General features: G+C 42.5%; 2 protein-coding genes and 1 long non-coding RNA gene across 4 annotated transcripts; 1 reads left to right on the top strand and 2 right to left on the bottom strand.

The window, feature by feature from the left end:
• Positions 1 to 783: 783 nt before the first annotated feature.
• LOC134186316 (uncharacterized) lies at positions 784 to 5,867 on the bottom strand. The gene is made up of 10 exons (XM_062654247.1): positions 5,407 to 5,867; positions 4,825 to 5,126; positions 3,790 to 3,858; positions 3,577 to 3,731; positions 3,426 to 3,504; positions 3,256 to 3,367; positions 2,330 to 2,390; positions 1,235 to 2,273; positions 1,144 to 1,178; positions 784 to 1,079 (listed from the first exon to the last, which is right to left on the bottom strand). Exons 1-10 carry the CDS (start codon positions 5,772 to 5,774, stop codon positions 1,023 to 1,025), a joined length of 2,277 nt encoding a protein of 758 aa, XP_062510231.1. The 5' UTR covers positions 5,775 to 5,867; the 3' UTR covers positions 784 to 1,022.
• Positions 5,868 to 5,988: 121 nt separating this feature from the next.
• LOC134186318 (uncharacterized) lies at positions 5,989 to 9,513 on the top strand. 2 transcript variants are annotated; one of them, XR_009970951.1, is made up of 3 exons: positions 5,989 to 6,112; positions 6,144 to 6,254; positions 9,328 to 9,513. It is a non-coding gene; the product is annotated as an uncharacterized LOC134186318 (long non-coding RNA). The 2 variants fall into 2 exon arrangements; XR_009970952.1 differs by lacking the exon at positions 9,328 to 9,513 and adding an exon at positions 6,655 to 6,839 and having other exon boundaries at positions 6,144 to 6,238.
• A 174-nt stretch (positions 9,514 to 9,687) lies between these two features.
• LOC134186315 (protein phosphatase 1 regulatory subunit 12C-like) lies at positions 9,688 to 13,726 on the bottom strand. Its single transcript, XM_062654246.1, has 4 exons — positions 13,002 to 13,726; positions 12,757 to 12,915; positions 11,403 to 12,671; positions 9,688 to 10,680 (listed from the first exon to the last, which is right to left on the bottom strand). The coding sequence occupies exons 1-4, from the start codon at positions 13,603 to 13,605 to the stop codon at positions 9,881 to 9,883; spliced, it is 2,832 nt and encodes a 943-aa protein (XP_062510230.1). The 5' UTR covers positions 13,606 to 13,726; the 3' UTR covers positions 9,688 to 9,880.
• Between the last annotated feature and the right edge of the window lie 714 nt (positions 13,727 to 14,440).

Raw genomic sequence — 14,440 nt, 5'->3', positions numbered from 1 at the left:
AGAGCTACCCTCTAGGAGGCCCCGCCATGGTGCTAAAAAGAGATGGAGCTAGGGATGCACTGTCAAATGACTTGAAAATCATGAATGTGTTCGAGGCAAATTGGTACACCCTTGCTCAAGATAGAGCTAAGTGGTCTGGTCAACACGTACACACGTACACACACACGTACACACGCACACACACACACACACACACACACACACACACACACACACACACACACACACACACACACACACACACACACACACACACACACACACACACACACACACACACACACACACACACACACACACACACACACACACACACACACACACACACACACACACACACACACACACACACACACACACACACACACACACACACACACACACACACACACACACACACACACACACACACACACACACACACACACACACACACACACACACACACACACACACACACACACACACACACACACACACACACACACACACACACACACACACACACACACACACACACACACACACACACACACACACACACACACACACACACACACACACACACACACACACACACACACACACACACACACACACACACACACACACACACACACACACTGGATCAAGTGAGTCTGATGCACGTTTCTGCTGGAATCGAAAGTCAATCAAGTCAATGTACTGTACCACAATGTCCTGATCAATTGCTAAAGAGGGCATCCAAGTGACCCTGTCAAAATGAGGGAATCGGCCTCACATCACACCACAAATGTCTTTGTTTCCAGCTTTTTATACTCAAAATTTGAGGCACAAAAATTCACACCTCGCATATCGCTGAATGAATGTGACATTAATTAACTAATTAACTCTAATAATTTATTCCTGGCAACACGTCAAGTTACCAGTCATATCTATCACAAGACCACAGCTACTAATACCAAACACAAGCACAGACTTATATCAACAGCATTACTCGACGCTCACTGCAATTGCAATTGCCCATATATCTTTCACTTGCACTACAAATCGGTCACCACATCCTCGTCATCTTCAACATGAAAATTGAGACGACGTCTCTAACACATTCAACACGTCAATATTAATAAAAACGAAAGAAAGTGGACTGATTATCAAGCAAACCTGGAAAACCTGCTCCAGCTCTGACATTATATCGTCTGCAATCAAAACATGTTATATAACTATCATTATGACTAAACCGTTGCTGACTCACCGTTGTCTGCGATGGATACTTTCCTTTCTCTTCTTTTCAATTGGCTTGCCTTTCCAGCAGAAGCTGATATCAGTATAGAACGTTTAGTCTCATCTCTCTCTCCTTGATCTTCACTGTGAGCTCCGTTCCATCTCTCAGGTGCACTTGATTTCTTCACCACACGTTGAGATCCATCCATAACAGGCACTGATTGGTTTACAGCTTTAGTCTCCTGTTTGGCTGGCTTGGTTGATTGTCGTAACTGGTAAGCAGGGGGTGACAAAGGCAATGGAGGTGGCTCTGGGATTGGATGAGGTGATGATTGAGCTCTTCCTGGAGACTTGACTGGTTGAGGCAAGGTACTCGACTTCATCTCAATTGTATCTTTCGATGTTGTCCGTAATTCTTCATCCTGTTGTTGAAGCAATATTTGAATGTTTTCAGAGTTGGTGGAAGCTCTCTGGTGTTTAGGAATTATCTTTGCGTACAGATCGTCAATTGAGTGCAGATTACTAGCACTATTCTCTTTGTTTCCTTTCTGCTCCTGCAAGGCAGGCTGACTTTCGCTTGGTAATTGATTAGAATATGGTAGGCCATAATTGAAACCAACAAGTTGGTGCAAATTTGCCGAGCTACGACGACTCGGTCCACGAGACGTAGGGCAATTATTGTCAAGTCCTTGATTCAAGGTGGTGAGAGTTGGCACATCGTATAGACCCGTTCCCGTTGACACTCCACTTCTCAACGACATACCATCGATATTAGCTGCAACAGCTGCCTGATGATACATATCACCATCACCACTAGAATTGATTGGCTGTTTGGTGAATGTATTATTTCCACTAAAATCCTTCGACATCCTTAACGAATGAGAGTCGCTGCCATTTTGTACCAACCATGAATCTGACATAATGAAACCAAGGGCAGTCCCATTGGGAGTAAAAGGCAGTTGTCGATAGCTTTCTGCCCAGCTTTGAGACCACAATGATTGAACATATTCGGCACATTGAGGATGCACGGACTGCGCAGCCAGAGCAAGAGTGTAAGGACTCATTCCATCCTATAATGCAAAGGTAACAAGAAAGAGAATAATAATTGACAAATGGTTGCAGTTACATTGTCGTCTTGAAAGATACTTGCACCAGCTTCAACGAGGATGGCCAAACATTCAGTATGTCTATTGCAATGATAAATAATTATGAGATTGCAGACAAAGAGATCACAATGAGACAGTCGAACATACACACACACACACACACGCACGCGCGCGCGCACACACACACACACACACACACACACACACACGCATGCACGCACGTGCACACACACACACACACATGCACACACACGCCCACACACACACACACACGCACACACACACACGTGCGCACACACACACACGTGCGCGTGCACACACACACACACACATGCATACACACTCGAACATGCATGCACACACACACACACACACACACATGCACACACACACACACACACACACACACTCGCACATGAACACACACACACACACACACACACACACACACACACACACACACACACACACACACACACACACACATATGCACGCACGTACACATGCACGCACGCACACACGCACATGCACGCATGCACACACGCACACGCATGCGCACACACTCGCACATGCATGCACACACTCGCATGCATGCACGGGCACGCGCGCGCGTGCACACACACACACACACACACACACACACAAGCAAACAAACAAACAAACAATGAGACAAACAAAACAAACATACACACTTACAGACATAAAAAACACAAACAGATCTAGAAAGACAGACAAGCAGACAAACAGAAAAAACAGATAAACCAACAAACACATGCATAAACAGGAAAACACAAACAGACAAACAAAAATTCAAAGGCATGCAATGATGAAAGCCAGTTTTTCACAAATACAACATCAAGATAATACAATACGGTACCAGCACCAAGCAGTTTGCAACCGCTAAAGTTAACAGCAAAAAACCAGAAAGACAACAAAATACATTTACCCTCCATCTGCAGCATCGTGTGCTGGAGTGCAACCATGAAAGTCTGCTTTCATCGCTCTTGCCTGACCCACCGTCTCCACGATGTATGACAGAGTGAGAGCATGCCCCTTCGCTACAAAATAACTAATCAATTTTAGCAAATAAAAATTAACTCACGATGTGACTCTCACCAGCACAATAATGTACAGGAGTTGCACCATCTCGAGTCTGACACAGCAGCTCATCTTGTCCCACGATATCAACTAAACACTAGGAAATAATGAACGCTTGTTTCCTTCCTAATTGCTACCTACTATATGAGTACTGAACATGAATGCAAACCTGCAGCACATCGGTATGTCCTCCCTGAGCTGCTGCATGAAGTGATGTCATTCCATCTTTTGCTTTAGCTAGAGGATTAGCCGACCCTTCTTTCACCAAATACTTTAAACACTCGAGGTTTCCCTCCTGAGCAGCAAAGTAAACTGGTGTGCAGCCTATTCACAGATTATATAGTCAACGTGTTGGCTTCCAAACGCGAAACCTTGCCTGCACCTTTACTATCTTGGTAATTCGCTGTCAGTTTTCGGTGCGATATCAACAGTTTCAATACCTCTAAGCTACCTATATTGGTACAGTTTAATCATGTAAATGACTCTGCAGTAGTCGGGTAATTATCAGACAGACAAACAAACAGATAAAGAAACATGCAGACAGAAACAAGTAAGCAAACAACAAACAGAGACAAACAAACAAACAAACTAAAGCACATAAAAGTAAAAAAAACAGACCAACAGACAATCGGCAAACAACAAACATCATCTTTGACTGTTCTTAGTGAATTAGTTCAATTTATCAAGTATATATTGACAGACAACAGACAGACAAACAAACAGACAGACAGTTGGTGGTTGTTGGGCTTCTCTATGTAATTAGTATTGGTGTGAGTTAATTGAGGGGTTGAGAGCTAAAGTGGTGTAAGCGACACATTAGGCAGAATTGAGTTACACAGCGGAGATGATACAGAGCAATGATATCTACTTAGTGCTAGATTGGCGTAAGCGACAGAAGCGTAGGCGTGTCAGAAATCAGACACTCCACTATAGCACTATGGAAGTAAGAGGTATCGCGAGGGCTGTAGAGGCGTATCTCCTAGCACGCGTTACTTTAATTAAGCGATTGAGTGTACACTCTAATGGCAGACCAGAGGGAGGAAGGAACAACTAGGACTAACTTTCACTGCACTAGTGTATATTCATTTCAAGTTGATTAGTTAGAAAGAAGTCGCTTTGATTTTATGTAAATCACAAACTTTGCATTCAATTTTCTTGAAAACTAACTGCCTGGTGCTTACGCCACTTTAGCTCTCAACCCCTCAATTGTTGTGATGATTTATGAATATATGTATTGTCAAGCAGACAGACAAACATAAGACAAACAGACAGACAAACAAACAGACAGACAGACAGACAGATAGACAGACAGAGAAACAGACAGAAAGACAGACAGACTGACAAACAGACAGACAGACAAACAGATTGACATAAACAGACAAGCAAACAGACAGACAAATAAAGTACGCTCATCAACCTGCAGCTGCTGCCATGTGAACAGCAGAACAATGACTGGGATTTCCAACGAACAACCCAACTAATCCAAACGTCGTCAGCATCCAAACCACACATTCCACTCGATTTCTCAGAGATGCAAGCACAAGTGGGGTCATTCCATAGGCGTCACAGTCACCAATAACCTGTTTCTTGTCTCTCGGATCATACATGACCAACAACTGCAGAGCCCGAATATTTCCATGGACAGCTGCAACATGCAGAGGAGTCTCCTTGTTGACTCCACGGGCGTTGACAGGATAGATAGCAACATCCAGAAGGAATCTAAAGGCGGGACCAACACATACAATCATCAATAAACACATTGTATGACATGTATAGACATTGAAAGATTTGATTGTTTGGAAGACCAAACAGTACAATCATGTGCAACATAACTATGCTATTACTGCATTTGGGGATAATGCAGCAAGGCAGAAAAACTATCGAGGGTACTGTCCTAACCATTTCAATAATTAATTTTTAATTGCGTTTTGTACAAACACTTTAACCTTAAATGACAAACATAACTCAATGCCTTTGTTGTACAGTGCTGCAGTCTTACTTGAGAGCTTCTACGCGATTTTCTCGCGCCGCTAGATGAAGTGGCGTGGCTCCGTTTCGATCCATAGAAATTATACATCGTTTTCCTTGCTGCGATTCTTCAAACAAGGCGCGTAAGCATCCAACGTGGCCTTGAATAGCCGCCTTGTGAGCCGCTAGTACAACACCAGCACATCCCGAACAGACAGAGCGACTGCCCATGGCCACCACCTCCACGACGTTCAGCCGCTGTTTGGGCTTGCGGCGTTTGCTGAATGAGCGTTTCTTGTAGCTCCGCCTATCGGCTTGAACCGGCTTGGCTTCGTCCGAACTCTCGTTGAACGAGAGCGAGCTGAGAGAGCGAGTCGTCCAGAAACGGCGATTGCTCATTCTCTTCGAGAGGCGTCGTCACACTGACAGCACGTAGAGGGGTAGTCCGCCTCATTCCGGCACCTCGCGATTGGTTAGAACCAAATTTGACCAGGTGTTGACGAGATGCTCAATTTAGAGTACATGAAACCTCATGTGGTATGGGCGTCGAGAAGTGTAGCGACGTGGACGCAACACGAGAGGATTAAACATCCGGGAATGACGAAAGCCTAACGTCACGAGTCTAGTTAGGGCTTGGACACGGCGTAGTGTCTGAGGGGTGACTCGGGCTGGGATCGTGGGTGTCCATGTGAGTCCATGCAAAGACAACGAAGACCATTCTTAAATAACAGAGGATTGTAAAAACTGACAATTTTTTCTTTGTTCAAGATGCTGCCTGTGTGCTCTCAAGATTGAGGAAGCCTACAAAGCCCCAAGGTTTAGCTAGACTAGATGGTTGAAGACAGAACTCCAAGATATGCACTGTACGTTCTCAACGAGGTACAAAACTTTAAATTATATATATATATATATATATATATATATATATATATATAATTTTCTGTAAATAAAAAATTCATTTGGTGTGTTGTATCATTACTTCTGAATACCATTTTCAAGCTCATACACCATTTTCTCCCCATAATTCAATCTTTACCTCTTCACACTTCCATTTCTTCAAACATCTTTTAAATTCCACTCTTGACTCACACATGTTTTATAATTCAGTCCATTCTGTGGTTTTCCTTCACATTTCCATCTTTGAGAACATCTCAATGCATTTTCATTAGCCTCACGATGCTATCACACCAACTCTGTCAGCGAGCTTTTTATGTTTCTTTACAAGAATACAAGCCTTAATTACCTGCTGTAGAAATTGCAGAAAAATATATCATTGTAGTACTTCTCAATGGCTGAAACATGCTCACAAGTACCCAGTTCACAACATATTGCTGCTTCAGCAGGAACTGATACATCAAGCAATCTTCCCACCAACTCAGAATATCTTATCAACTGTTCTTCACTTACTTGATACCAGGCCAGACGTACGTTTGTCTTTTGCATTGTCTTCTCATTTGTCATAATCTTCTGCTGCGTCCAATCAAAAGAAATAGAATGTCACCAGTATGTGATCTGAATTCCAAACTTCACTATCAATAACATCCATGTTATAATTTGAAGACATAATATCCTGAGTCACAATTACATAGTCATTCCTTGATGAATACTTGCAGTCTGCAGAGAACTACGTATCCTGACTTACACTAAGGTTGTTCCATAACACACACATTCCATGATCATACATGGATGTCCGAAGAGCCTTAATTACTAAATCGAGTAGATCTGTTTTTCCATAAATCTAAATTGAAATCCTTGATGCAAATACAGCTATTAAAGTTGACTGATGACAGTATACCGTCAAGGTCTCCTAATTGCTCCATGAAATCGTCACATGATTTGTGATGTCCATAGTCAACAGGCATGTACACTGTCACTATTAATAACCTTTTATTTAATGAACTTTTAAAAAAAATTAAAAATAAATTTTTGCCTCCATAAGAGATAACTGCTGCAGCTATTCTATCACTTCCTGAATCAATTGATACCATCTCATGCATATGTTTGTGCCATAGAAATGCCGCACCTGCAAACAGTCTCCCAGTGTAAATTCTATGGAGAAACTGCACTAAACCACACGTCAGTATCAACTTGGTTGATAAATTCAAACTCTGCAGGATTAAGTCAGTGTTCTTGAATAGCAAGAATATCTGAACTCCTAAATAATGCTTTAATATCTTCCATAGAAGACATAAAACCTCTACAATTATAATTATTAATATTTGGCACAGGATTCCCAGTCTCTGATCCAACGCCTTCATAGTTTCTAGCTCCATTTACCATGTTTATACTACTATTCATCAATGTCATCATACCCGTGAAGAACAATCTTTCGGCGTGATTACCCATGACCAAACCTTTAAGCCAAAGATCAGCATTCAAAAGATTTTCCCTCTTATCCAATTGAATTTGTACCCTAGCACTAACAGAATTGTAAATTTTAGACTTCAATATCTAGCAGTCTAACATTTGTACACCATTCTTCCGCAAAAATGTGTCGATCTCTTCTTTAGTAATATCCTCAGCAAGATATCCAAGATATATATCCCAAAAATGTCTAGGTCTACCAGTAGCAACTCTGATCCCATGTTGTTCTGAACCACTCTGATCTCTATTTTCACGTAGAGTTTTGATCTTTCTCCTATGAGGACTGCCGACCAATGTCCATTCACCATATTCTCACCACTTTTCAACTTCTTGCTGCCCGGTTCAGCATATCCGTTGTTACTGACTCCACTGTCATGACCAACCTCTTCAGCGTTCTTCTCTGCTTCTTGTTCCTTATCAGTCTTTTGGACTGACTTTGTCTTGATGGTCTCTGCATAACTATGGAGCTTTCTATTGGATATTCTAGAATCATACTCTTCCCATTTGTCATCTGTTCTAGATCCATCTTGTTTCTCTTCCTTTTACACCAGTCTCCTTTCTCCTTTTGTTCCTTTCCATACAAGGTTTTTTCACACGTGGTTTTAATCTCATTAATTTTCTCATGTACCACTTCTACTTCCTTTGACAGGCTCTTGATTACTCCACTAAACTCCTTGGTCATTTCCTCAGACACTTTTTCTATATTCTATATATTGCTCCTGCTGCACCATCACATCTTTCAATTTCAGCATCTTCGATCTTTAATACCCTCCATCACCAATTCTAGTTCAGTTGATAAGTTGCTTAGCACTTTGGTATAAACTAACCTGCCATCTAGAGATACCTATTAATATTAGTGGCACCAAACGTGGCAGTACAACATTCATCTTGTCAGCCTGCTTCAAAACACAACTGTAACATATCTTCTATGTCGGTCTCCACCTTCCTTTTTGTGTCCGGCGTTCTTTCTTGCCTTTTTTCGAGTCTTCAGATTACTGAACTTTGATGCTGCTCTAAACAGTAGGTCTTTTGCTCGGTGTACCTTTTCTGAAAAACCACTTACTAGGGGAGTTCCTCAAGCTTATCAGCTGGTTGATAATTCATTTTGTTTTGTATGAAGCATAGCACTTTGCATACAACCACCGTTGCGTCGTCAGTTGCCATTGCCACTCACATCCAATATCAAATAAATTATGATTAAGTTAATTATATCTGCTTTAATTCACCTTATATCCTATAGGAGTTTGTAGAGAGTCTTATGCTTGAATGACGTACACAACCGACAGATTTGGATAGAAGCACCATATAATGTGGCCCTACAACGCATTTTCAATCTTTTGTGCGTTTGGTGTAGTTGAACTTCTGTGACCTATCCGACTCACTTTAGGGCTCCAGCAACACACTTTTTCTTCACAATCTGGTTGTTGAGTATACCTAATAGTACTGCATGTACATTTCCTGAAAACAAACAATAGACTTTAGACTAGAATTTCTACTATTTATTTATTTATTGATTGATTGATTGATTGATTTGTGTTTATTTATATTATCACGTATGCCCTAGCTAATTAGATATCTACGTTTTTAGAAAGACAGAAAGACTAACCACAATCTCTTCCGAAACCATTTGGGTTGCAGACAACGGTAGACACAAATACAGAATTAAGAACAACATGGCTGTGTCAAGGCCGTAGCACCCCAGGTATGCTGCGACTAACCAAGGCTTGCGACATACAGAGTCCTACATACAGACTAACAGAGCCGTCCAGAGAGGTTTATATGACACTGGCTTAGAAAAACAGAGCAAAATCAACGAGGAGTCCAGCAAAATATAGAACTAGGAATCAAAATCTACAATCTAGGTACGCCAAATGATAATTAGCTGTTTTCCTTGTGTACTTACTATACCTAGACAGCGTGTATGTAAACCAGGACTGTTGAAAAGAGAAATAACTTTATAGCTTCAAAATTGGCTGTGTGTCAGGCAAGTAATTAATTAAGACCATGAATGCAGTAAGCAATAAACAGAAATTGAACAAGTACACACTTAGGTTAATATACGCATGCGTAGTATGTATACAACATAATTACGACTGCAATGGTAACACAATGACAATTACGTAAGTAATAATATGGTCATATCAGTGTATTGCTGAATGCAGCAAGTCTACTCCTTTCTCACGGTTTCTTTGTACTCTTCTTTTCGGTTGGCATTCAGTGTATTGGCTGCTATACGTCATCTCGAGTACTTGCTGTAAAATATTTGTGCACGCTGGGCGAGTGTGGGGTGGTTCACCTATCATCTGCTGACACATCGCCCGCAATCTCTTGTGTTGGATCGTTCGTACACGTTTCGATCGCTCGTTCCATCTAGGTACACTCCCAGTTATTATTTCAATATTCAGAATTCCAAAACTAAACATGTCTGCAGCCGGAGTGTTGTGAATTGCGGTACCGCTCACTAGATCAGGCTTTCTCTCTGGAGCAAGATAATTCAAGCTGAGAGGTCCGGCAGACTGGGAAGCATTCAAAATGTGAGCAGCACCGAGATCGCCCAGCTTGGCTGTCATGTCTAGTGTGACGAGTACGTTTTCTGATCGAATATCACCGTGAAGAAGAGGTGGTGTTAACGAGTGCATGTAGTTGATACCCGCAGCGCAGTCTCGCATGATGTCTACCTGCTCTCGCATTGTAAGGTAGTAGTTTTTTCTAGCTGCCGTTATCACGGCGCTTAAAGATCCTTCCATTATTTCCATGAGCAGTTGAGGTGGCTTATCGTCGTCTGTGACGGCCCCAAACACTGTTACAATGTTTGGATGACGAATGCGACAACAGCTATCGATTTCTTGTTGAACGAGACCTCTGATACGCGAGTCGACTATGATACTGTGAACAGCTTTTGCTGCAACTGGCACACCATTCCATCTTACAACCTTTACACCTGTATAACAGTGTTATATCAGTGTGTGCGTGTGTGTGTGTGTGTGTGTGTGTGTGTGTGTGTGTGTGTGTGTGTGTGTGTGTGTGTGTGTGTGTGTGTCAGTGCGTGCGTGCCTGCGTGCGTGTGTTGTGTTGTGTGTGTGTGTGTGTGTGTGTGTGTGTGTGTGTGTGTGTGTCAGTGCGTGCCTGCGTGCGTGGTGTGTGTGTGTGTGTGTGTGTGTGTGTGTGTGTGTGTGTGTGTGTGTGTCACTGTGTATCAAATGTCAAGTATCTCCTCATGGTGAGCTTCGGTAACACATTGACAAGTTTACATGTGGCCAGCAGGCTGCTGTCATAATATTGTGAGGAGTATACGTAGTTCCAGATTTTAGCAGCTCACCAATGTTGGTCTTGCAAACCAAAATTAGGTTCATCTCTTTTTGCACAAGAGAACGGCAATAAACAGTCGTTCCAAGGTTCCAAGGTGTGTACATCTGTGCATGCATACGTCGATGGGCGGCTGAATGACCCTGTGCGGGTTTGTGTTCGTATAGGTCAGTGTACGTCTTACACAAAACTGTGCGATAACTATGTGTGTGTATGCATGTCCGTTCGTTGAATTATAAGTGTGCGTGTGCATGAATACGTACGCGCATGTCATGGAGAAAGCGTGTGTACGCAGTTTGTGTGAATGCGAGTGAGAATGAATTAATTAATGTACCTATATATACATGCAGTATATACCTCCATGTGATCCGACTCCAAGTTCTTCTGTCGTAGGTTTGATTGTGTCAGGTTTAATTGTAAGAGGGTTTTGGAAACTATGCAGCTGATTTTCGGTCTCACTAGTGTTTTGTTCTAAAAGACGGTAGTCATTTCGTTGTGTTTCCAACTGATCGCGCAACTCTTCATTTGTCTTTTCTGCTCTTTCTAATCGATCACGAAGTTGTTTCAGTTCTCTTTCGTGTCTCAGTTTCATGTTGGTTTCGTTGTTTGAATATTTCTCAAGTTCTTGGTTTAAATTCATTATTATTGGAACAAGATTTTCCACCTCTTCTTGCTCACCCTTTTGATAAGAGTTGAGTAGCTGTCCCTGTTGCGCAATTTCTTGACGTAGTTGCTTTATCGTATTTTCCATGCAACACACTTGTAACCTTAAGTTCTCTTCAAGTGTATCAATAGTCTTACCATCATCTGGCTGGTTATTATCTGCTTGAGTTATCTGCTGCGGAGTGTCAGATGGTAACTGTAGACCTGTTGGTGCATTGTCGTCACTAGTCTTTCCACTACCAGCTCTTTCAATTGCAGGATCTCGTCTTACGCTTTCTACATCAAAAAGATTTACTGGGTGTTCAGTAAACGTTGCTGGGTTTTCGTCTATAGGCGTGTACTCATTTAGTTGTTTAGTGTCTGTATTTTGGATCTCCTCAACCTCCATCCCCTTCGTTTCGCATTGCTCTTGTTTTTTTGGAGTATCGATCCGGCTTGCTGTCTTCATAGCTCCGTCTAGATCGTCAGATCTGCGTTTTCTATTCCGAACCTCCAGCGGTTCCAATTGAGATGGGCTACTAGGAAGCGTCGCGTTTTGACAAGTTGGACTCGTTGTTCTGTCTGACAAACCAGGTGACAAAAGACGAGATACGCCAGCCTCAATCTCTTTCGTTTCGCCTTGCTCCTGGTTTCTCGGAGTATCGATCCGCTTTGCTGTTTCCATAACTATTTCGGCACGTTCTCTTTTCTGAACTTCTAGCGGTTCCAACTGAGATGGGCTACTTCGAGGAAGCGTCACGTTTTGACGACTTGGACTCGTTGTTCTGTCAAACGAGCCAGGTGACAAAAGACGAGATCCATCAACAGTGTTTCTGCGCTCCGGACTTGAAATCCAAGTGGCTGGCCGGGGTTTTAGTGCGGGCTTGTTACGTTTGGGTACTGCAGTAGGAGGGCTACCGTTGCTAACAGACAACTGCAGAGAAGTTTGAATGATTTCTTGTCTTTTGCTCAAAGTTGGTGTTTCTGCAATTCAGACGACAATTTGAGTATTTGCATGTTTACCATAACGCACGATATCAACTTCGTTGCAAGTAAGTTAAGTACTCACGGCGCTCCATCCAATTTGCACTCCAAGAGACTGGCCGGGGTTTCGTTCCGGGCCCTTTACGTCTAGGTACTGTAGAAGGGCTTTCCTTAGTAATAGGTATTGTAGGTGACTGCACTAAACTTTGAGTGCTTTCTTGCCTACTGCTCAAAGTTTGTGTTTCTGCAATTCAGATCGATACAACCACAATGAGCATTAGCATGATTAGCATAACGAATGATCAACTTCTTTACATGAAAGTTGCTCACCGAACAAACTTGAGGTATTAAGATGCTCGACGGCTTGCCTGTTTCCTCTCCTCTTGGCAACATCTAGTGCAGACTCACCTTCTTTGTTCTTTAGATCTAATTTCACTCCCGGCCACCCACTCAGTTCTTTGAGTACGTCAAGTGAGAATTTGCTTGATAGCACTGCTAAGTGTGTTGCCGTATCTCCGTTTGGTATTTGTGCATTCAACGGTACTCCTTTTCTAAGAAGTGCTCGAACAGAGTTCAGACTTCCGCTTTGAGCCGCGTGGTGTAGAGGGCTCCACCCTTCGTCATCTATGACGTCAACGGTGGCTCCGTTGTGAACAAACAGCTCTACGACCTTGTCGTATCCACCCGCTGCAGCGTAATGGATAGGAATTTTTCCCTGCGAGTCTCTGGCGTTGACATTTACTTTGTACTCCATCACCAGCTTAGAGCAGATATCGTGATGTCCACCTTTAGAAGCTTGGCAAAGTGCTACGTCTCCGTTGGAGTCCTGCTGGTTCAGATCGTTTAGATGGCGAAGAGCCTTCATCATCTGTAGTAGCTGGCCATCACCAGCTGCCCTCACAAAATCTTCTAGATTTGCTGGACTGGACGACATATTCTCGATCGACAAATTATCTTTGAGCTGGAGATCTGCTGACGACAGGAACAAAACAGTATTTTGTAATTGTCGGATCGTAAACTTTTGATTGCCAGCTATTTTAAAAACGATAAACAACTTCTGCTATCGGTTCGTCGTAAGAGGTACGATGATGTCATCAAACACGAGCTCAAGACGTGACGGTCACGCGTCAAGAAATTCCAAGTTGGCGTGCATGTCAGTGTCACTTGGCCCAAAAAAATTGCATGTGACTGCTGTATAGAATTTAGAGCTACGCACTCCTGTTGTACAATCATCATCGAACTATCAGCTCAGCACTCAGGCCCGATTTGCCCAAAATGGAGACAGAAATATGTATAAAACACGATTTGGATAAAATGCGCTAATTTTTGCATTTTGATATTGTCTATAGCACGGTTTTTAGGTTGTAACGCTTCGTCACAATAAAAACGGATCTAGACATACGGGTTGTTAATGTAGCCCTTCACCCCTTTACCTAGACATGGCATGTGCGTGTCGACGTCAAGCGGCGCGAGTCAGACAGGCACCGAGGCAGACTAGAAGCTATCGCATGGGATAGTCTCACATGATAACGTACGGTCCTTGCCATCATTGTCTAGTTTACATAGAATTATAGCTAGCACCGTATGCATAGATAAACGTGTTTACGTAATTACACACAAATTTTCTTACCACAATCTTCACCTTTTGTGTTATCAGTTAGTGCGTATAAGTAAAACGGCGGTATAGACGCAAACTAGAAACTAGAAAGTCCAAACAACATACGGCATTGTATACGGTCGTAGCACCCGGATATGCCGCAGTAACTAGA

This window comes from Corticium candelabrum, chromosome 11 (genome assembly GCF_963422355.1).
Source record: "Corticium candelabrum chromosome 11, ooCorCand1.1, whole genome shotgun sequence".
Taxonomy (NCBI): Eukaryota; Metazoa; Porifera; class Homoscleromorpha; order Homosclerophorida; family Plakinidae; genus Corticium; species Corticium candelabrum.
Note: the sequence above shows the minus strand (reverse complement) of the source record. Positions and strands in the feature narration are given on the sequence as shown.

What these genes read in the sequence shown, in the direction of transcription:
- LOC134186316 (XM_062654247.1), bottom strand. Translation starts at nt 5,774, where the DNA reads ATGAGCAATCGCCGTTTCTGGACGACTCGCTCTCTCAGCTCGCTCTCG. An exon ending in GACATACCGATGTGCTGCAG is followed by an intron (nt 3,505 to 3,576) that starts GTTTGCATTCAT and finishes ATTATTTCCTAG; the next exon opens with TGTTTAGTTGATATCGTGGG. An exon ending in CACGATGCTGCAGATGGAGG is followed by an intron (nt 2,391 to 3,255) that starts GTAAATGTATTT and finishes TCATTGCAATAG; the next exon opens with ACATACTGAATGTTTGGCCA.
- LOC134186315 (XM_062654246.1), bottom strand. Translation starts at nt 13,605, where the DNA reads ATGTCGTCCAGTCCAGCAAATCTAGAAGATTTTGTGAGGGCAGCTGGT. An exon ending in TAATACCTCAAGTTTGTTCG is followed by an intron (nt 12,916 to 13,001) that starts GTGAGCAACTTT and finishes TCTGAATTGCAG; the next exon opens with AAACACAAACTTTGAGCAGT. An exon ending in TGGAGTCGGATCACATGGAG is followed by an intron (nt 10,681 to 11,402) that starts GTATATACTGCA and finishes ACTGTTATACAG; the next exon opens with GTGTAAAGGTTGTAAGATGG.